At 34.6% G+C, this 16,527-nt stretch overlaps 1 protein-coding gene across 1 annotated transcript in view; it reads left to right on the top strand.

Moving 5' to 3' along the window:
- Nucleotides 1-15,986: 15,986 nt before the first annotated feature.
- LOC126970179 (uncharacterized) overlaps nt 15,987-16,527 on the top strand; it is a 31,988-nt gene continuing 31,447 nt past the window's right edge. The window contains exon 1 of the mRNA XM_050815960.1: nt 15,987-16,221. Within this exon, the coding sequence (XP_050671917.1) occupies nt 16,164-16,221 (58 nt within the window). The 5' untranslated portion in view covers nt 15,987-16,163. The remainder of the gene's footprint in view (nt 16,222-16,527) is intronic.

Raw genomic sequence — 16,527 nt, 5'->3', positions numbered from 1 at the left:
GTGTGTTTTCATCGTAACTTGTAAAGTTGCGGCAATTGAGGCTATTGTACGTAGTATGTTGCTGTAACTTAATAAATACTAAGTTTCTTCGGATATTGAAAACATGTGTAACTTGCGTCAGTTCTCCCGTAGTTCTAGTAGGGATAATAGGTTATAAATTATTAGTAACTCGCTCACTGATGGATTAGTTTACTCGAGGAGTCGTGAGTACATAGGAGCGTACAGTTCAGCTGATGGTAAGGGATTACTGCCCGTTATACCGTCTTTTAATAGTAGATGAATCACAGATGATCTTCACGACGTGCTTTTGAAGATGTCCATATCGTTTCCTATCTGACAGCTCCACGCAAGTATGTACATTACACAGTTCAATAAGTCAAAAGTTACACTTGGAAGAAAATTTCTTGAAAACTGCAATGTGGACGAACGCAATACATTTTGATGGTGAGGATGATTTATTTTATATATGAGGGGGAAAACGGGTATGAGACTAACACGATGGGAAATGATGGCCGATCGGAGATGACTTGATTGTCAATGATTCGAGCCGCTTTTCGTTGGATGCGGCCAAATGGAAGAAGCTGGTACTGAGAATATTTTAGTTAGTGGCGTACAGTTTGATGGATGTATGGTGTATCACTTGAAACTAAAGTCGTAATGAAACTCTAGAATGTGACCGGCATTAAATATTGTTTCGCTCTAGAGTATTGTCAGGTGCGGTTGTATGACAAAAATATGTCGGTTGTTTTCGAAGCTTCTCGGTCGAACGAGCAAACTTCTGTCTTCGTTAAGGTGCACAATAATAATAATACTTTATTTAATTTTATTTTACACTCACTGAAAATAGCTTAAATTACTAAATGTACAATATTTATTACATAATACTAATTATTTACATCTTTTTATCGCTAATTGTAATAATACTAATATTGAAAAACGGTTTTGCAGTGATATTAAAAGAGGTTGACCTCTGACTAGGAAACTAGCTACTAAAACTTTATCTTCGGGGTCAGTGATTTCTCGACAAATGACAATGACAAACGAAACAATTAAAGATAAATAAATAAAAATTAAATGTGAATGTGTGTGTGTGTGTGTAATTCTTAGTGAGTAGGTTACAGTAGACTTTCCGTTTCTGAATATGATAATTGTTTAAGATAGGCGGTGGTTTTCTTTCTTACCTCAAAATTGTTTAGTGTATAGAATAAGGTCTTCACAATGTTTATTATACACCATTAGGAAGGTCTTGACAAAGATGCAAGTCTATTTATTTATTTTATTTATCTATTTTATATATATAAGAGATTTCCACGTATATAGCCACTCATCACGATATCTCTGGATCCATTAGAGCCAAAGACTTGAAATTTGGTAGGAATATCCCTTTCACCGAGTAGAGGTCAGCTAAGAACGGATTTTCCAAAATTCCATCCGCAAGAGTTTTTTTTTATTATGAACAGGACAGCCTCTGTCGGGTCAACTAGTTAGATATAATAGCATATCATGGCATCATATACATCGAAAAAGAGATAAAGCTAAGAAAATAAGCACGCGCTGATAATTCAACATCTATATTTCATTTAAAACTCAGCAATCTAAAGCTTAGTATTCAACGGAGCTCGTAGTTTTATCTGATTACGAAAACAGAAACTAATATAAAATCTCATCACGAATCTCGCTACACTGCGATACAGTCTGCTTATGAGGGTTACACTAAAAGTTCGTAGAACTGGCCAACAAGAAAAGTATTCGATGAAAAATTCATTGAAATGTCTAATAAAGAAGTCTTTGAGAAAATGGAAGATATATAAAGTTATACAGTGTAGGTCTAACCTACAGCAAGAATTTTTTTGCCAATAAATCTAACGGGGGTTTTCTTGTATACGAGTATATTGAAAAATGATTTAAATATTCTTATTGTATTGTGTTTTGGGTTGAGCTGATGGTCTTGTTACCAATGCTCCAAATAAATAAAACGAACAATTAACAACAAGATACCTATACGTATATTATCATTAATTACGAATTTGCTGCAAAGGTGCGTGTCATAATCATTACATAAGGTCAGCATCGCTCTAGTGATTACTCTGTTGTTATGTACCGGAGTGAAGTAGCGGCACTTAACGGTAATTAATCCGGACTAGTCTGGCCCGTTCGTGCTGATGTTATAAGACGGCAGCGTGACTCTCCCACTTCTAAAAGCCCTTAGTCGCCTCTTACGACTCCTTCGGCCTGGGACTCCCCTATTCTTTATACGCCCCGAGGAAGCACAGGGTAAAGAGCTGACTGGGCAGCAGTGATCACTTCTGACCAGGTATTAATCCTTCTTTGTCCTCTCCCAAAACAAATCAAGCGTTTTATAGTTGTAAACATGCCGTGTCAATAAATTTTGTGAAATAACAGTTTATTAAACGTTGTAGGTATTTATTTTAGCAAAACTAAAAATTCTTATTTTTTTTGGGTTTGTATGTGTTTATTAATTATTTTTATAGTAAAACTCCTTTACGCGCGCTTGACGTGGGGAATAAGCTGGTGAATGCGTGACGAGAGCGTTACGAAAAGTGTGATCGGGCGAGGTGTACAAGCGAAGTTGAGTGGGTGGTACAAGTTAGTAAAAAGTGCTAAGTGCTTGAAAATGGAACAGTTCAAATCCTCCGCCAATGTAAAGATTACACCCACATAATATTTTATACTAGCTGACCCGGCAAACGTTGTTTTGCATTAATAAATTGTTTTGATCTTTTGCTTGCTAGTTGATAAGAGATGGCGCTAGTTGTATTCATTAGTAACAATCACACTTCTTTTATATTTTGTATAATTCACACTATAGTTTTATAAATTATAGCCTATTTGTTATTCTGGCGTGTAAGCTATATTATTGTAAAGTTTCATCATAATCTATTCAGTAGATTTTGCGTTAAAGAAGTTCAAACATACATCCAGACATACAAACTATCACATTTATAGTATTAGTAGGATTGTTACAAGGAGCTTACCACAATAAAGTTTATTTCATCCCAATTCTATATAAAATCCGATTCAATGAATGAATTTTCCATCTATCGTGTGTCTTAAGCACGTGCTATTTTTATACCATTGTTTTAAGGTCTTTAATAGGTAAGTAGGTTATTTTGTTTAATAGTTAGGAAAGAAAAACTGTATAATCTTTTTATGCCCACTAGACATGGGTTTGCGCCGTATTTTAACGAAAATATTCTCATTGTGTAACGTCATTTACGAAGTTACCATAACATATAAGCGTCACGACGAAATGTTGTGAGATGCCATAGAGTTTGTAATTTAATAGACGTACCATAACACCTGAGTTTATTTAAATATTGTCATATTGAACAAAACGTACAAACTTACATCTAGTTTTGTATTTGCTTCAATGGCTCGTATGATCGGAGCCAACCATGATCCAATAATTTGTCAATTGAAACTATACAAGAAGTATAGCGTGTCTTGGAAATAGTTATTTGTTCAACAAGTGAGTAAAGTTATTTTGCTGCGAGTGCTGACTTTAAATCACGAATCGGCGAAGTAGAAGAGAATTCTAGAATTCTAATATAGAATACTGAGGCAGTGAGTGATTTGAAGGCACGACACCAAAAAAAATTTGCTCTCGTGTGAAACATACAACTTTTCACCTCGACTAGCGAAAAAAGAGTTATAGTAAGAGAAACAATTAATAATGTTTACTAGTATTTATTTTAAATAAAAGTCTTTTAAAAGGCAATAGTAAAAGAACAATGGCGAAATTTTACCTGACTATAGGAATAACCGTCTAAGGTTAGTATAGTTACAAAAAAAACTTCGTAGATAAATTGACTTGTTAGATAAAATTGTATTGCAAAAGGAACCGGGGAAATAAATAAAATATTTATTTCATTTTCACATTATATGCTGTCACGACTATGAAATCACATCCATTTTAGGTTAGATCAAGGAAAGCTATCTGTCAATATGACTGACAGCGATGAGCAAGTGATCAATGAGTTTCTAATTTCTATACCTGTCACCTATGATCTACCTAATGCTAATAATACCTATCAATTATATGTAGTTACCGATGTTGTGTTGTTTTGTGCTTTCTTTATTTTAATAAGTAGTTTCTGTTTTACATGGCTTGGTTTTGGACTTGAATAATATCTTTCTCTCGTTTTAAACTCTGAACCTCATTTTGAACTATTTCTGCCCTCCATTACCGGACTATGATATGCCCCACGATTTGGTCTAACGTACGCTGTTTGTATAACAATAAACAAAATAAAATATTTTGCTTGTTTAATTGACTGCTACCTACTTCTACAAAATAAGATCTTGGATTGAGAAAAAGACATTAGAAAACTAGGTACTTATTTTACCAGTTTTTTAAGATTATAAAAATAGAAGTACTTAGTTTAAAAGTCGACCCGAGCCTTAAATTCGGGCGTAGGTTAGGCACACTTTAGAAGTACCTACGACTATGGATTGCGCATTTGACTTCCCTCTTATAAAATTACTTATAAAGCTATGGACAACCAACTCTGGTTTGTTGCAAATAAACTGTTATTACCATTGCATCAAGTAACAAGTTTCCATTTTATCATAATATAATACCTACTCAGAGTTGTTGACCGTAGACAGTAGTACCGTAGACGTTAGTAATTAGGTAGGTATTTATTAACTATTTGCCTATGGTTACTCACTAGTTCCTATCCTTAAAGATTTTTGGTATTGGTGTTATTCAGTGTTATTGTTGTTGGAACATGTTAGTTGGAATATAATAGATAAGTATAATATAGTTAGAACGGTAAAGTAATAAAAATAAAAACCTAACCTAAAAACTCAAACAAAATAATCATTTATTTCTCCATTATCCCGGTTCCAAATTTAAAATGAATAATGTCAGTAGATGCAGAAAATTATAGAGAATTAATTAGTACACGTCAGTTCTTGAGACGCTTCCATTCAATTTCATATATTTTGTAGTATGAAACTTCGCCATTGTTCTTTATGAATCCAAATTTCGATAAGTGACATATAAATTTGTGTGACAGTGAGATAATACGCGAGGCTAAAATGAGTTTCGGAATGCACCGGATCGCATTGTTTATTTTTTTAACGCGGAGTAATTCCCGGATGTATGGTTCGAAATTTAAATCACTTTGCCTCACGCGAGTTTTCACGTAGCAATAGCACCCTTTTCGTGCTGGAGAGGTTAAAAAAATATTACACTTTATTAAACTTTTTACGAGGCAACGCACATGAACATGATTTTCCGATACCGAAAAGTTAATTCATAATTCCCCTCTATTATTATTAGTATGAAGTAATATCTTAAATCAACTTCAAGTTACTATTGGAATTCAAAACCTTAGAAGTTTTTATTCAAAATTGTTTTAACTTGTAATTCGGCTGCAGCCTATTGACACGTCTAGAAAATTAGTAACTCCTCAAAATTATTTATATATAAATATTGAATATATATGATGAATATGGATGTTTGTCTCCAAGTCATGGATGTTTATATGTATTTATGTATGTTTAAGCAAGTATATTGTATTAAATATATCGTTGTCTTGCAACCCATAACACAGGCTATATATGCCTAATTGGGGCAAGATAATTTGTGTAAAAAGTGTGTCAATATTATTGTTATTATTATTGAAGTTCTTATGTACATACATAAGTATTGGAAACAAGGCAGATTACCTAACGGGAAAGATTGGCAGAACGAGTCTGTATTCTGATTATATTCTGTAACATCAATTACCCAATGATTACATAAGATATAATGAGATGATTAATTAAGTACCTAATAGGCCTAATTCACTACAATGACTTAGCTACTGTGAACTTCAAACCGAAACATGAATGATAATTTAAGTTTGGTATCAGAAACACTTGCCGCAGTACGACCGATATAGTTGGCAATCGGTATAGAGCAGTGTCTCGATTGTTGATGAAAATTAGATTAAAATTATAAGCGTTTTTTTGCTCAGCAACGTCTATATATTCCAAGTCTATGGTTCAATAAGTCTAAATTATGGCCATATTTGAGGCAGCACTCGTCATCCTTCCTGTAACTTGTATCGTATGTAAATGTATTCTCTCATATCTGTGTGTGAGATATACTAGGTAAGTACGTGTTCGCTCTTTGATCTGGGAGATGCGTGTATGAATATTTACGTCCACTCTAAAACATTGAACAGTTTGATGTAGCGGGGAGTTTATCTCTACATTTACCTACTGCACAGTACGGGAATATAATATGAGTGGGATTCGACGAATGTAAATGCGCTATCTATAGCGCTTATATATCTGATCGGGCTTTAAATATTGTTATAAAATAAAACCTTTTATCATTTATTTATAAGAAACTTCTATCACCTCCCGCTATTTCACATCATATTTTCCGGTTTATAGAACTTTATTTCTCATTAAGACAGTCGTCACTTACATAAGAACATAAAATCAGTGAATGAGAGGCGAATTTCCTAATTGCTGCTTTCCGGTTCGATTTTTCGAGATTAATATTAAATTGCAATAAACATGCCGACCAGAATTTGCTGAAATCCTATAAGGAAACAAATAAATTAGCGCGAGAAATTAACATTCTGATGGGACTCTATCGCGTATCATCAAAAAAGTCCTGAAGCCTGGAGTTTGGTGCTTAACTTCGATCTACAGAACATGCCCTAAATCAATCCGTCATTTAGAGAGAGCAGCTCAATCAAATCAAATCAAAATCAGTTGATTCACGTAGGTCACGGAAATAATGACAATTATGAATGTCAAAAAAAAAAAAATTTTTTTCTTATTGAATCTACCGCTACTTCGTAAAGGGTTGAGCTAATGAGAAGAAGTCGCCGCCACAAGCAGTGACATTTAAGCGAGCATGATGAAAACTGTCACAGGAACTCAACCAAATAACAAAAAAACAAGAATGTTCATCTAAAATATATTCAACAACACTCACTAAACACCTCTACTTATAATTTGACCATTTTGCTTTTACTATAAATTTTTCATTTTTCAAAAATTTTTATAATTATAAATACTATTATATTTAATTAAGGGTAACTAAAGCTCAAATCTTTTAGAGCAAGTCATACCCATGCTTTCTTATCATCTAAATAATCATTTAAATTGTAATACGATTTTTCCATAAGTTTATGTTTAATATAGGCTTCGAACTTGTTCTTGGTTTGAACTTGATCAAAAAAACTTGCCGATACACGGTAGAAAACTGCAGAGGTACGGAGTATCCTTTTTACTGGTGAAAAAATTTTCATAATTGAACAGTATTACAACAAGCAAAATGACAAAGTGCATGGTGTGTGGGTGTAATAGGGTGTGATAGTGAGACATTTTTATTTGCTATAAATACAAAATCACTGCCAAAAGTGCATCCTATCCGCCACTCAGGTAACTTATGTTCGTTGAAATGTCATGTCAGTTCTCGTGTATTCGGTGAACATTCATATATACACATACACTCTCTTTATAATATTAATAATGCATACAGCACTAAAACTAAAAATAAATGTATCTAAACTGAAATTTGACGAAAAAGCCATAACCCACACACATCGACACATCTTATCATTTATATAACGGACGTGAACTATTTCGCTACTTTTAAGTATTTTAGTTCTGAACTAAGTGAGCTTTAATATGCAACTAGTTCCACAACATTCGCACAAAGCACTCGTAAAGGGACTGAGTTCAGACATCTTTATAAAGTGCTATATTTTTGCATTCTACTTCGCTACCATTCATAGGGATCCCTACATGAAGGCTTACATGAAAGGGTGCCCTGATACTATCACACATTCATCTGTATGTTGGTGGGCTGTAAGTGAGCTCATAAGCCAGAATAAAAAAACAGCTAAAATTTTCACAGTGTCTCTATATACCACTGGACTGGCGGCTGTCAAAGTGCCTGGTTTGACATTCGCCATTTTGGCGCTGTTGGTCATGTAACGAGAGTCTGCGGTACTAAATCTAGTGATAACAACCTAGTGGACAACATAGATGGTGGGAAACTATTTACAAAGAAAAGTGTACTTTATTACGTTGATTCTTGAAGTATAAATAACACTGAAAACGAACGAAATTAATTCAAAATGTAAAAATACTTCAGAGTATTGTACGTTCCTTCACAGCTATCTGTATTATACGTCAAAATTTGTTAGTTCTTTGGACGCTCGCGTGTGGCTCTTCAAATAGGCACAAAAAATTTGCTGTCAAACATATGTAACAGTTTGTCCAGTGTTATTTATACAGGTCAGTGACAATACAGTATATTACAAGAATTAGTATCAACCCAAGATAAATAAATAATAATAACATATGCACAAATATTTACAAATTGAAAACCTGTTTACGTTTGAAGCTGAATTGTTTGACAAACTACAAAGAGAGAACACGGAATAGTAAAATTTACTACAGGACTAGATAAACTCAATAATTCACTTTAATTTAACGTTGGGAATAGTCGCCTCATTCCCCAACCATTGTAAATTTGTCATCGTCTTCATCATATCAACCGTAAGACGTCCACTGCTGGACAAAGGCCTCCCATAAAGATTTCCATGACGATCAGTCCTGCGCTGCCCTCATCCAACGTATTCCGGCGATCTTGACGAGATCATCGGTCCATCTTGTGGCATACCACATGGACCGAAAAGTTTATAAAGTTGGGGTCCATCCTGAATCCCCACGGCCAGTCACAATTACAGATGGAGCTTCCACCAACTCTAAGATAACCGTCCCCGAGACTCATCCACAACTACAATAATCATAAAAATATTTAAACCCGTAGGTACAGTAAAACCTCCATTACACCATCAAAAACTGCCCCTAAGCCGGAAGCTCAACAGCTTTTTCAGTGAAATGGGCGGGGATAAGGCGGTCAAAAAGAGAATTCACATCCGCGGGGAGTCACCCGACGTGACTCAAGTGACGGCTGTGCACTGAAGCAAAAATAGTTTAGCTTGTTGAAAAACGAAAAGGATATGTAAGAATCAACGCATGTATGTATGTGTGTGTGTAACTGTATATGTAACAGTATGTATTAGCACAGTAGACATATTGTGTCTATACAACAGCGACAGCCGACACACACACGTATATGAGCGTGAGTGACAGTCCGTACGTCCATCTGTCAACTGTAGGGTATGTTTGTATGTGCAGCTATTATTGTGTGTCCTGTGCAGCGTTGGTAACTTAACGCCGGACGATGGTGACTCATCGGGAAACCAACTGGACATTAAAACCCGCCTAGCGAAATTCTCTAACAAAAAGTGATTCTCTCGCTTGTATAAAACATGCAGTCATTGATAGATTGATTGAGGACGGCAAACTGTTCGCTTTTATACTTAGCCGCATTTCACTTCGTGGCCAATCGCAATACTGTTATTACCACTATTTCAAAATTTTTTCAAATGGCTGCACGTTTCATACTAAACTAAATTTCAATTTTTACTTAGGCAGCCCCGCCTCTATTTACGTAGTATTTACATCATCTTTGATTGAAACGCTAAGCAACATCATATCAATTCCGTCGTATTTTATACAGTGGAACAAATAATATACAAGTGGGGATGAGTATCGTCTACAGCGGGAATTTAACTCGGTATAACGAATTCACGTCAACAGACGTCACTGTCTTCTCAGGTGAATGAATCCTGACAACGAGCCGTGAAGCACTTCGCTACCAATCACTCCATCCGAATACGCCCAAATCACTTAAACTTGATGTTCCGTTCAACGTATTCAACATTCATAGTACATTAATGTATTTCGAGTGTATTGTACATAGTGCGTCTTAAATTATGATTATTCCTCTTTATAGGAGAGTTTGTTGCGCCATTTCTTCTCTTTCCGAGCGCAATTTGCCATTATTATATTATTGTAGTAGATTTGTTTAAACTGACAATAAAAAGAATTCTAAAGGAATCAATTTTGAGAAAATAAATGCCTTTTATTGAAGCATAAATCATACCTAAGAGTTAATTCAAAAAAAAAGTGGAATTAAATAACCCAAAGCTATTATGCGTACAGATCAAGCTAGACACACTGTAGATAAAGATATTAGGTGAATTGTAACAACAGATTAACACTTTATAATCAACAAAAGAAGAGCATGACGAAGAACCAACAACAGTTAAGGAAACGACCCGCCCGAAGATGTCGATACCGAAGCAATGACATTTAAACGCCAAAACCGTAGTCGATGATAAACGTATTCAAATATGCCATTGTAAATGACGACTTTTGACAACTTCACCAGTTTAAGATTTCAATTTCAGTAATTTATAATAGTAAGGAGGAGAACTCTATAGATGTAGTGTTGGAGGAGAATACTGGGAGTTTCATGGACCGAGTTTCGCACCAACGTCTCCATTCTCCAAGAACTTGGCATAAAACAACGCCTTTCGGTGTTAGTACAGAGTCGCATTCTTAAATTCTTCGGACACGTCTCCTGGCGCGAGAGTAACTCCGTCGAGTGCCTTGTCGTGCAGGGTAAAGTGGAGGACAGCAGAGGGTGAGGAAGGTAGCCCATGCGATGGACCGACCAAATTAAGTCTGCTGTGGACGGTCCATTGAACGAGTGGCGAATGCTCGTGGGCCGAATCACATCTGCCCCAAAAGATGTCACTTCGTGTTGACCACGACCGCTCTGCCAAGAGTGTCACGAAGAAGAAGAAGATAATTGTATATACTTTCCATGAAACAATATAACAAAATCCATAATTTACGTAAGGGCCGCCGTCGACGTGTTTCAATATTTTATCAAACAAACCCTCTTAATGTTATAATTCTTGCGGCATGATAATTTCTGTAAAATATTTCAAGCGTGTTATTTGGAGAACTTGTTCCTAGTAACAGAGTGAAGAATTTACACTGTATTTTCACATTCAGGAATCTTAAGAGCAAATTCTTGACGAATTTAGCAAAATGGTTAGAACATCGTAGCAGCCGGTTATTAAAGTAAAATTGCGTTATTTTAGTTATAGCTAAAAATATGTTCATCAAAGGTATATAATATGCAAAAGGCTAAATACATTGACGTCTGGTAATGTAATGGGAACTCTTGTGTTCGCTATCAGTCTCTTTTTAACCGACTTTAAAAAAGGAGGAGATTCTCAATTACACTGTTTTTTTATTTGGTTTAGTTACCTTTCTATTGTTTGTACTGATTTTGATAATTCTCTTTTTATTTGAAGGTTTGTGGGTTATCCTTTGGTCTCATTGCAATTTTGTAAACAAGAAAAACAAAAATGTCTTAAGTTTGCTATATGCACTCCATAAATAACAATAATTATGAATTAATTAGACTTATAAGTTTGTATAAAAATACGCATTTATTTTAAATGCATATTATATCTATTGATTTGGAATAGTTTTTTTTGAAGTCGGTTGTTTTTTGTTAAAATTTTTTCGGTCAATAATGCCTTTTGAACCCTGGCTAGTTCAGTCATCAAAAATTTGCCCAGAAACAACAAACATTATTTTTTGTGATGTGACCTTAGATACGCATTCAGGGATTACTTAGGAAGCTTTTTCATGTAGTACCTAAACGATTCAGCCAACAGATGGCGGTTTCAATGTCCTTATGGTTATGGGATGGTAATGCGGCTTTAGTTAGCGTTAGTTAAGCGTTTATGGTTTTTCTGCAATGAAATTGGGCGGGAACTTCTGGAGGTATAAAATTTTATAAATAATATTGCTTTAAAGGGCAATTGAAGAACAATGGTTGGATTGAAAAAACAGATCACTAAAACATATTTATGATTTACTTATTAATATTTAATTTACGTAATTATTATTATTTTCATATGTCAATCGTAATGTTCAAGTTCATAAGGCAAAGAAAACGCTTAGCTGTCATACGAAGGCGAAATTAAAAGGCGACTTGCTATTACCACATCTGCAATGCAGAAGTTGACGAGGATATGGCGGGACAGGAATATCAACAAAGCTACTAAAGTCCAGTTAATGAGATCTATAGTGTTTCCCATAGTACTATATGGTGCCGAAATATGGACAATCAAAGAACGAGAGAGACAAAGGATTAACAGGCTAGAAATGTGGTGTTGGAGACGAATGCTACGAGTATCTTGGACACAAACGTCTCGATAAGTGAAGAACTGTGACAGAAAGGCTTTCATCTATAGTCAGAGCGCGTATCCTCAGATACTTCGGACATATCACGCGACGTGGAGAGCATGCCATAGAAAGACTTGTTGTTCAGGGAAGGGTCAACGGCAGTAAGTCAAGAGGACGCTCCCCTATGCGCTGGACAGACCAGATCAAAGCCCTAACCAATACTCCCATAAACACATGTGCCAGAGAGCAACAGCCAGGGATAACTGGCGTAGAATCGTTCGTCGTTCGACGTGACCACGACTGATCTGTCAAGATTAATCCGACGAATACGAATACGGCGTATTCTCATCGATGGAACGTTCCATAGATCAGTAATCTAACGCCAAAATCAGGAAAGAGATCAAAAAATCTATTTCAGATCACATATTAAATAAATGCCTGATTGGAAGCACGCTCCAATCCGTATGTGAGACGCCTTAGTTGTAAAGTTGCGGCAGTTTGATTCTATTGTACGACCTAAGTTGTAAGTTGTTATAACTTAATGAATATGTAGCTGTCTCAGATGTTGGCAGCATGTGAAGAGTAAGTTTCAATGTTGGAAGTTAGTAATATTTAATAGATATTGCTATTTTGGTATTGAGTGAGGTGAATGTCGAATGGAAACCACATTTGTGAAGATATGCGGTTGTAATAATATATCCAATTGATTTATTAGACTTAAGCTTTCTCTTTAAGGATCGTAATGAGGGTAGTAATATATATGTCGCAGGTATATTGTCAAAGCCGTGTATTACAGTTTCACTAGTGATATTATATTTAAACATTCGAATGTCAATTCAATTTTAACAATAACTTCATTTTTAACAATATAACGCCCTAGTTTTAGTGACATTATAATATCACGGGTACACTATGGCAATAGTATAATTAATCTAGGTATACTATAATATAAGTATTATCTATAAATGAAGTTAGCAGTGTGAGACGTCGAGCGTTCTGAAGTGTAAATTTTTTTTCATACGCAATTTGCAAAACAATAACAGTAAACATTGGAGCGTGTAGGCGATTTTCTATATGAAATTATTGTTGAAATTGTAGTGAAAAAGGAGAGTTTCTTGCGCCGCTTCATCTCTCTCAGTGGTAGTGTTAGAAATTATATCAAAAAGAATTCGAAACAAATCAATTTTGAGAAAATAAATGCCTTGTATACCTTTTAAGGGCCGATATGGCTTTGGCACTCGCCAGCGGCTACCGCGGCACGCTATGCTCAGGTCGTGAGTTGTGGTTAACAGTATAAATTTGTTTTTGGAATCTACTAGTAAACAAAGACCGATTCGCTTAGATAACTATTAGTTGATTACATTAGTGTATATATAAAAAATAATGACAATATACAAGAAAAAGACCAATCAGAGACGGCCGATAAACCAAGGACCAGTAAAATTGTCAAAATATCAATGCCTTACAATATCAGTATAGTGTACCCGTGACATTACAATTTCACTAAAACCAGGGCGTCAAATTGTAAGAAATGAAGTCGATCGATAATCCACCGTTAAATTATAATATCACAAGTTAAATTTTAATATCACGGCTTTGATAATATAGCTGTGACATATACGCGCTGGTGAATGAGTGCTGACAATTTTACCATAAAAATGAAAATTAATACTTTGTGTGAACATAAATTTTATTCAACTTATACACGTTTTCAGTAAGTTAGAAGTACTCGAAGTGCATTGGAAAAAAAATGTAAATCAAAGTGTACACTTTCTAGCGTGTGACATCGATTGACTTTTGTAGTATTAATACATTTTTAAAACTTTTATCATCGCAGAACTTTAAGTTCCGTCATCAGTTGTGTGTGGCGTGAATTTGGGAATCAAAGACCAAAACGAATGACAGTGGACAGATTGATGTACTATAATAGTGTCAAGTGTCAATTTGTCAAGAATTTCTCGCCGCCCCCGCAGACCGCGACCACGATTCATGCAATTGGATCTAAATGTCAGCATCAAATTTATAGAATATGTAATAAATATATCGTGTGTACCTGTCATAATAATGTCATGAGTTGGCGCGCTGTGATTGTTCGGCTGCTGTTACGTATTTCCCCCGAAAGAGACACGTAACAATGGTGAAGAAGCTAAATTTGTTTGTTCATTCAACAATGTATTATTTTTATGTTTTATTATTTCTAAATATTGTGTTATTTATTGCAAAATTATATTGTGTTTCAGAACCCGGGTTGTTCTGGTGTGGAGTTTCAGTCTGCCACCATGGAGCTGATTAACGGTCTTATCTCGTTATTAATATATTTATACATTATTGTATTACTTCGTTGTTGATACCCGAGTCTAAGAGGTATTACCTCCTAGACTTCTTAGTCATTAGGTTTCTAGCTTTTCGGTTATTAGGTGTAGTACATAAACACACACGCAAAGCGTTAGCAATCATTTTTGAAGTTTATATAATGTTGTCACTGTACAAATATTGTTATCTTTTACAGTTTTCCGGGAAGATTCCCGAGTTTGATGTCTTATCAAACCCAAAACAGCTCCAAATTACTTCAATTATGTGGATATCGTTTCAAAGGTTTTTGGGGTCATACTACACTGAATTTGAAATCAGTTTTGAATCATCATCAATTATTCATTTTAAGTGTAAACCGTTTTAAATTCATTTCACAATAATAGAATTGCTCATTTCAAAAACAATAAAGGCACATAGTTATGAATCATGCGCCTTTATTGTTTTTTGCGGCAAAACCTTTCTTACAGGCATATGAGTATTCTGGCTATACACAATATCAATTCACTCCTTCCTCTTAAAAAAATAACTGCATAGTAGACCTTCATTGCATAAACAACATAAAGAAACATTTGGAAAAATGTTGCAAAAGAAAATAATTTGAACCTTTCAACATTTACTACTCTTCAGTGTAATTCAGATAAAAAATTCTAGAATAGTTATTGATGGATTTATAAAACATCACTACATAATATAAAACAAAGTCGCTTTCTCTGTCCCTATATCCATATGTATGCTTAAATCTTTAAAACTACGCAACGGATTTTGATACGCTTTTTTTAATAAATAGAGTGATTGAAGAGGAAGGTTTATAAATAGTGGAGAAATAGTGTTATCTTTGAGGTTTCTAATGTGATGTCGTAAATAGTTACATTTTTTCCGCTTACATTGCAAACGCAGGCATAACCCTACGAGATTTATCAAAATAAAGAACTAAGTATTGTACACATTGAAAGGGTCTACAGAAAACTCCGCTATGGTATATGTCTATCTCTTATGGATATCCCACAATAACATTTTTTTGTCATTTATTTTTGACGACAAATAATGGCTAATCTTCGAAGCTATTTTAACCAATACAGCATTAATCCTTATCTAATTAAATACCTTAAATACATTGTTGATTTAATATAGATCTATATGGCCCTTTACAGCATATGATTTAAATGAATATTTTCGAAGATATTACAGATTTACAAATTGCGGAACGTAGCTTTTTATAATTTTTTTCAGTGAATGACATAGGCTATATATTTGATACCCGTGCGAAGCCGGAGCGGGCCGCTTGTAATTCATAAATCAACCTTATACAATTTAAATACTTTCTTCTACTACACTTCTTTATTTATAAGAATAATTATTGCACTATTATGAGGTATTTGAAGTGACAGATTAAATCTTAAGGTTATCTTCAATTATAGGTATGATTGGCTTGACACCTGTACCACAGTCCTCTACGTTTGGCTACGAGTCCAGTCCTATGTCTACAGTTTTGCTACGAGGAAGCGTTCGTAGCCAGAGTCTACGTTTGCATCGAGGCATGAATCGTAGCGGCAGTCCCGTTTGGATACTTGGCGCGTAAACCCGTTTTGACTATCGATATAAGATTAATACGATGTTTTTCAACCAAAAAAATTAATAAATTACTCTAAAAGTTGTTGCTATAACACGCTTAGACGATAAATATATCAAAGTGAAGTGGTTCTATAATAACAGATAGGGGTGAATAATTTTCCTTGATTAATTATTTAATGTTGAAGATGAAAAGGATTTTTCACCTCATTTTCCGCTTGCTGTTCCTTCTTGAAGGTGAGTTCTATCCAATTATTATCTTACGTTACAAATTATTTTTGTTATAATAACGGTTATAATTATCAACAATGTTTTAAAAAATATCGTTTCTTGCAGTGGTTTAATATTTAAAAAAATGCATATAGTATTTTATTTGATTAACGCGAGTTTAAATAAAACACTTTTTACAATTAAAATCGTTTTAATCTTTTAAAAAGTGTCTTATTTCATTTTAAAAAAATACCATGGTTAAGTTTATGTGATATTATTATTACATTTTGTCTGGATTGAACTTTTTAAGTTAAAACGTCTTTTAGCACGCTA

This window comes from Leptidea sinapis, chromosome 20 (genome assembly GCF_905404315.1).
Source record: "Leptidea sinapis chromosome 20, ilLepSina1.1, whole genome shotgun sequence".
Taxonomy (NCBI): domain Eukaryota; kingdom Metazoa; phylum Arthropoda; class Insecta; order Lepidoptera; family Pieridae; genus Leptidea; species Leptidea sinapis.
The sequence above is the reverse complement of the archived record's forward strand: the minus strand, read 5'-3'. Positions and strand labels throughout refer to the sequence as shown.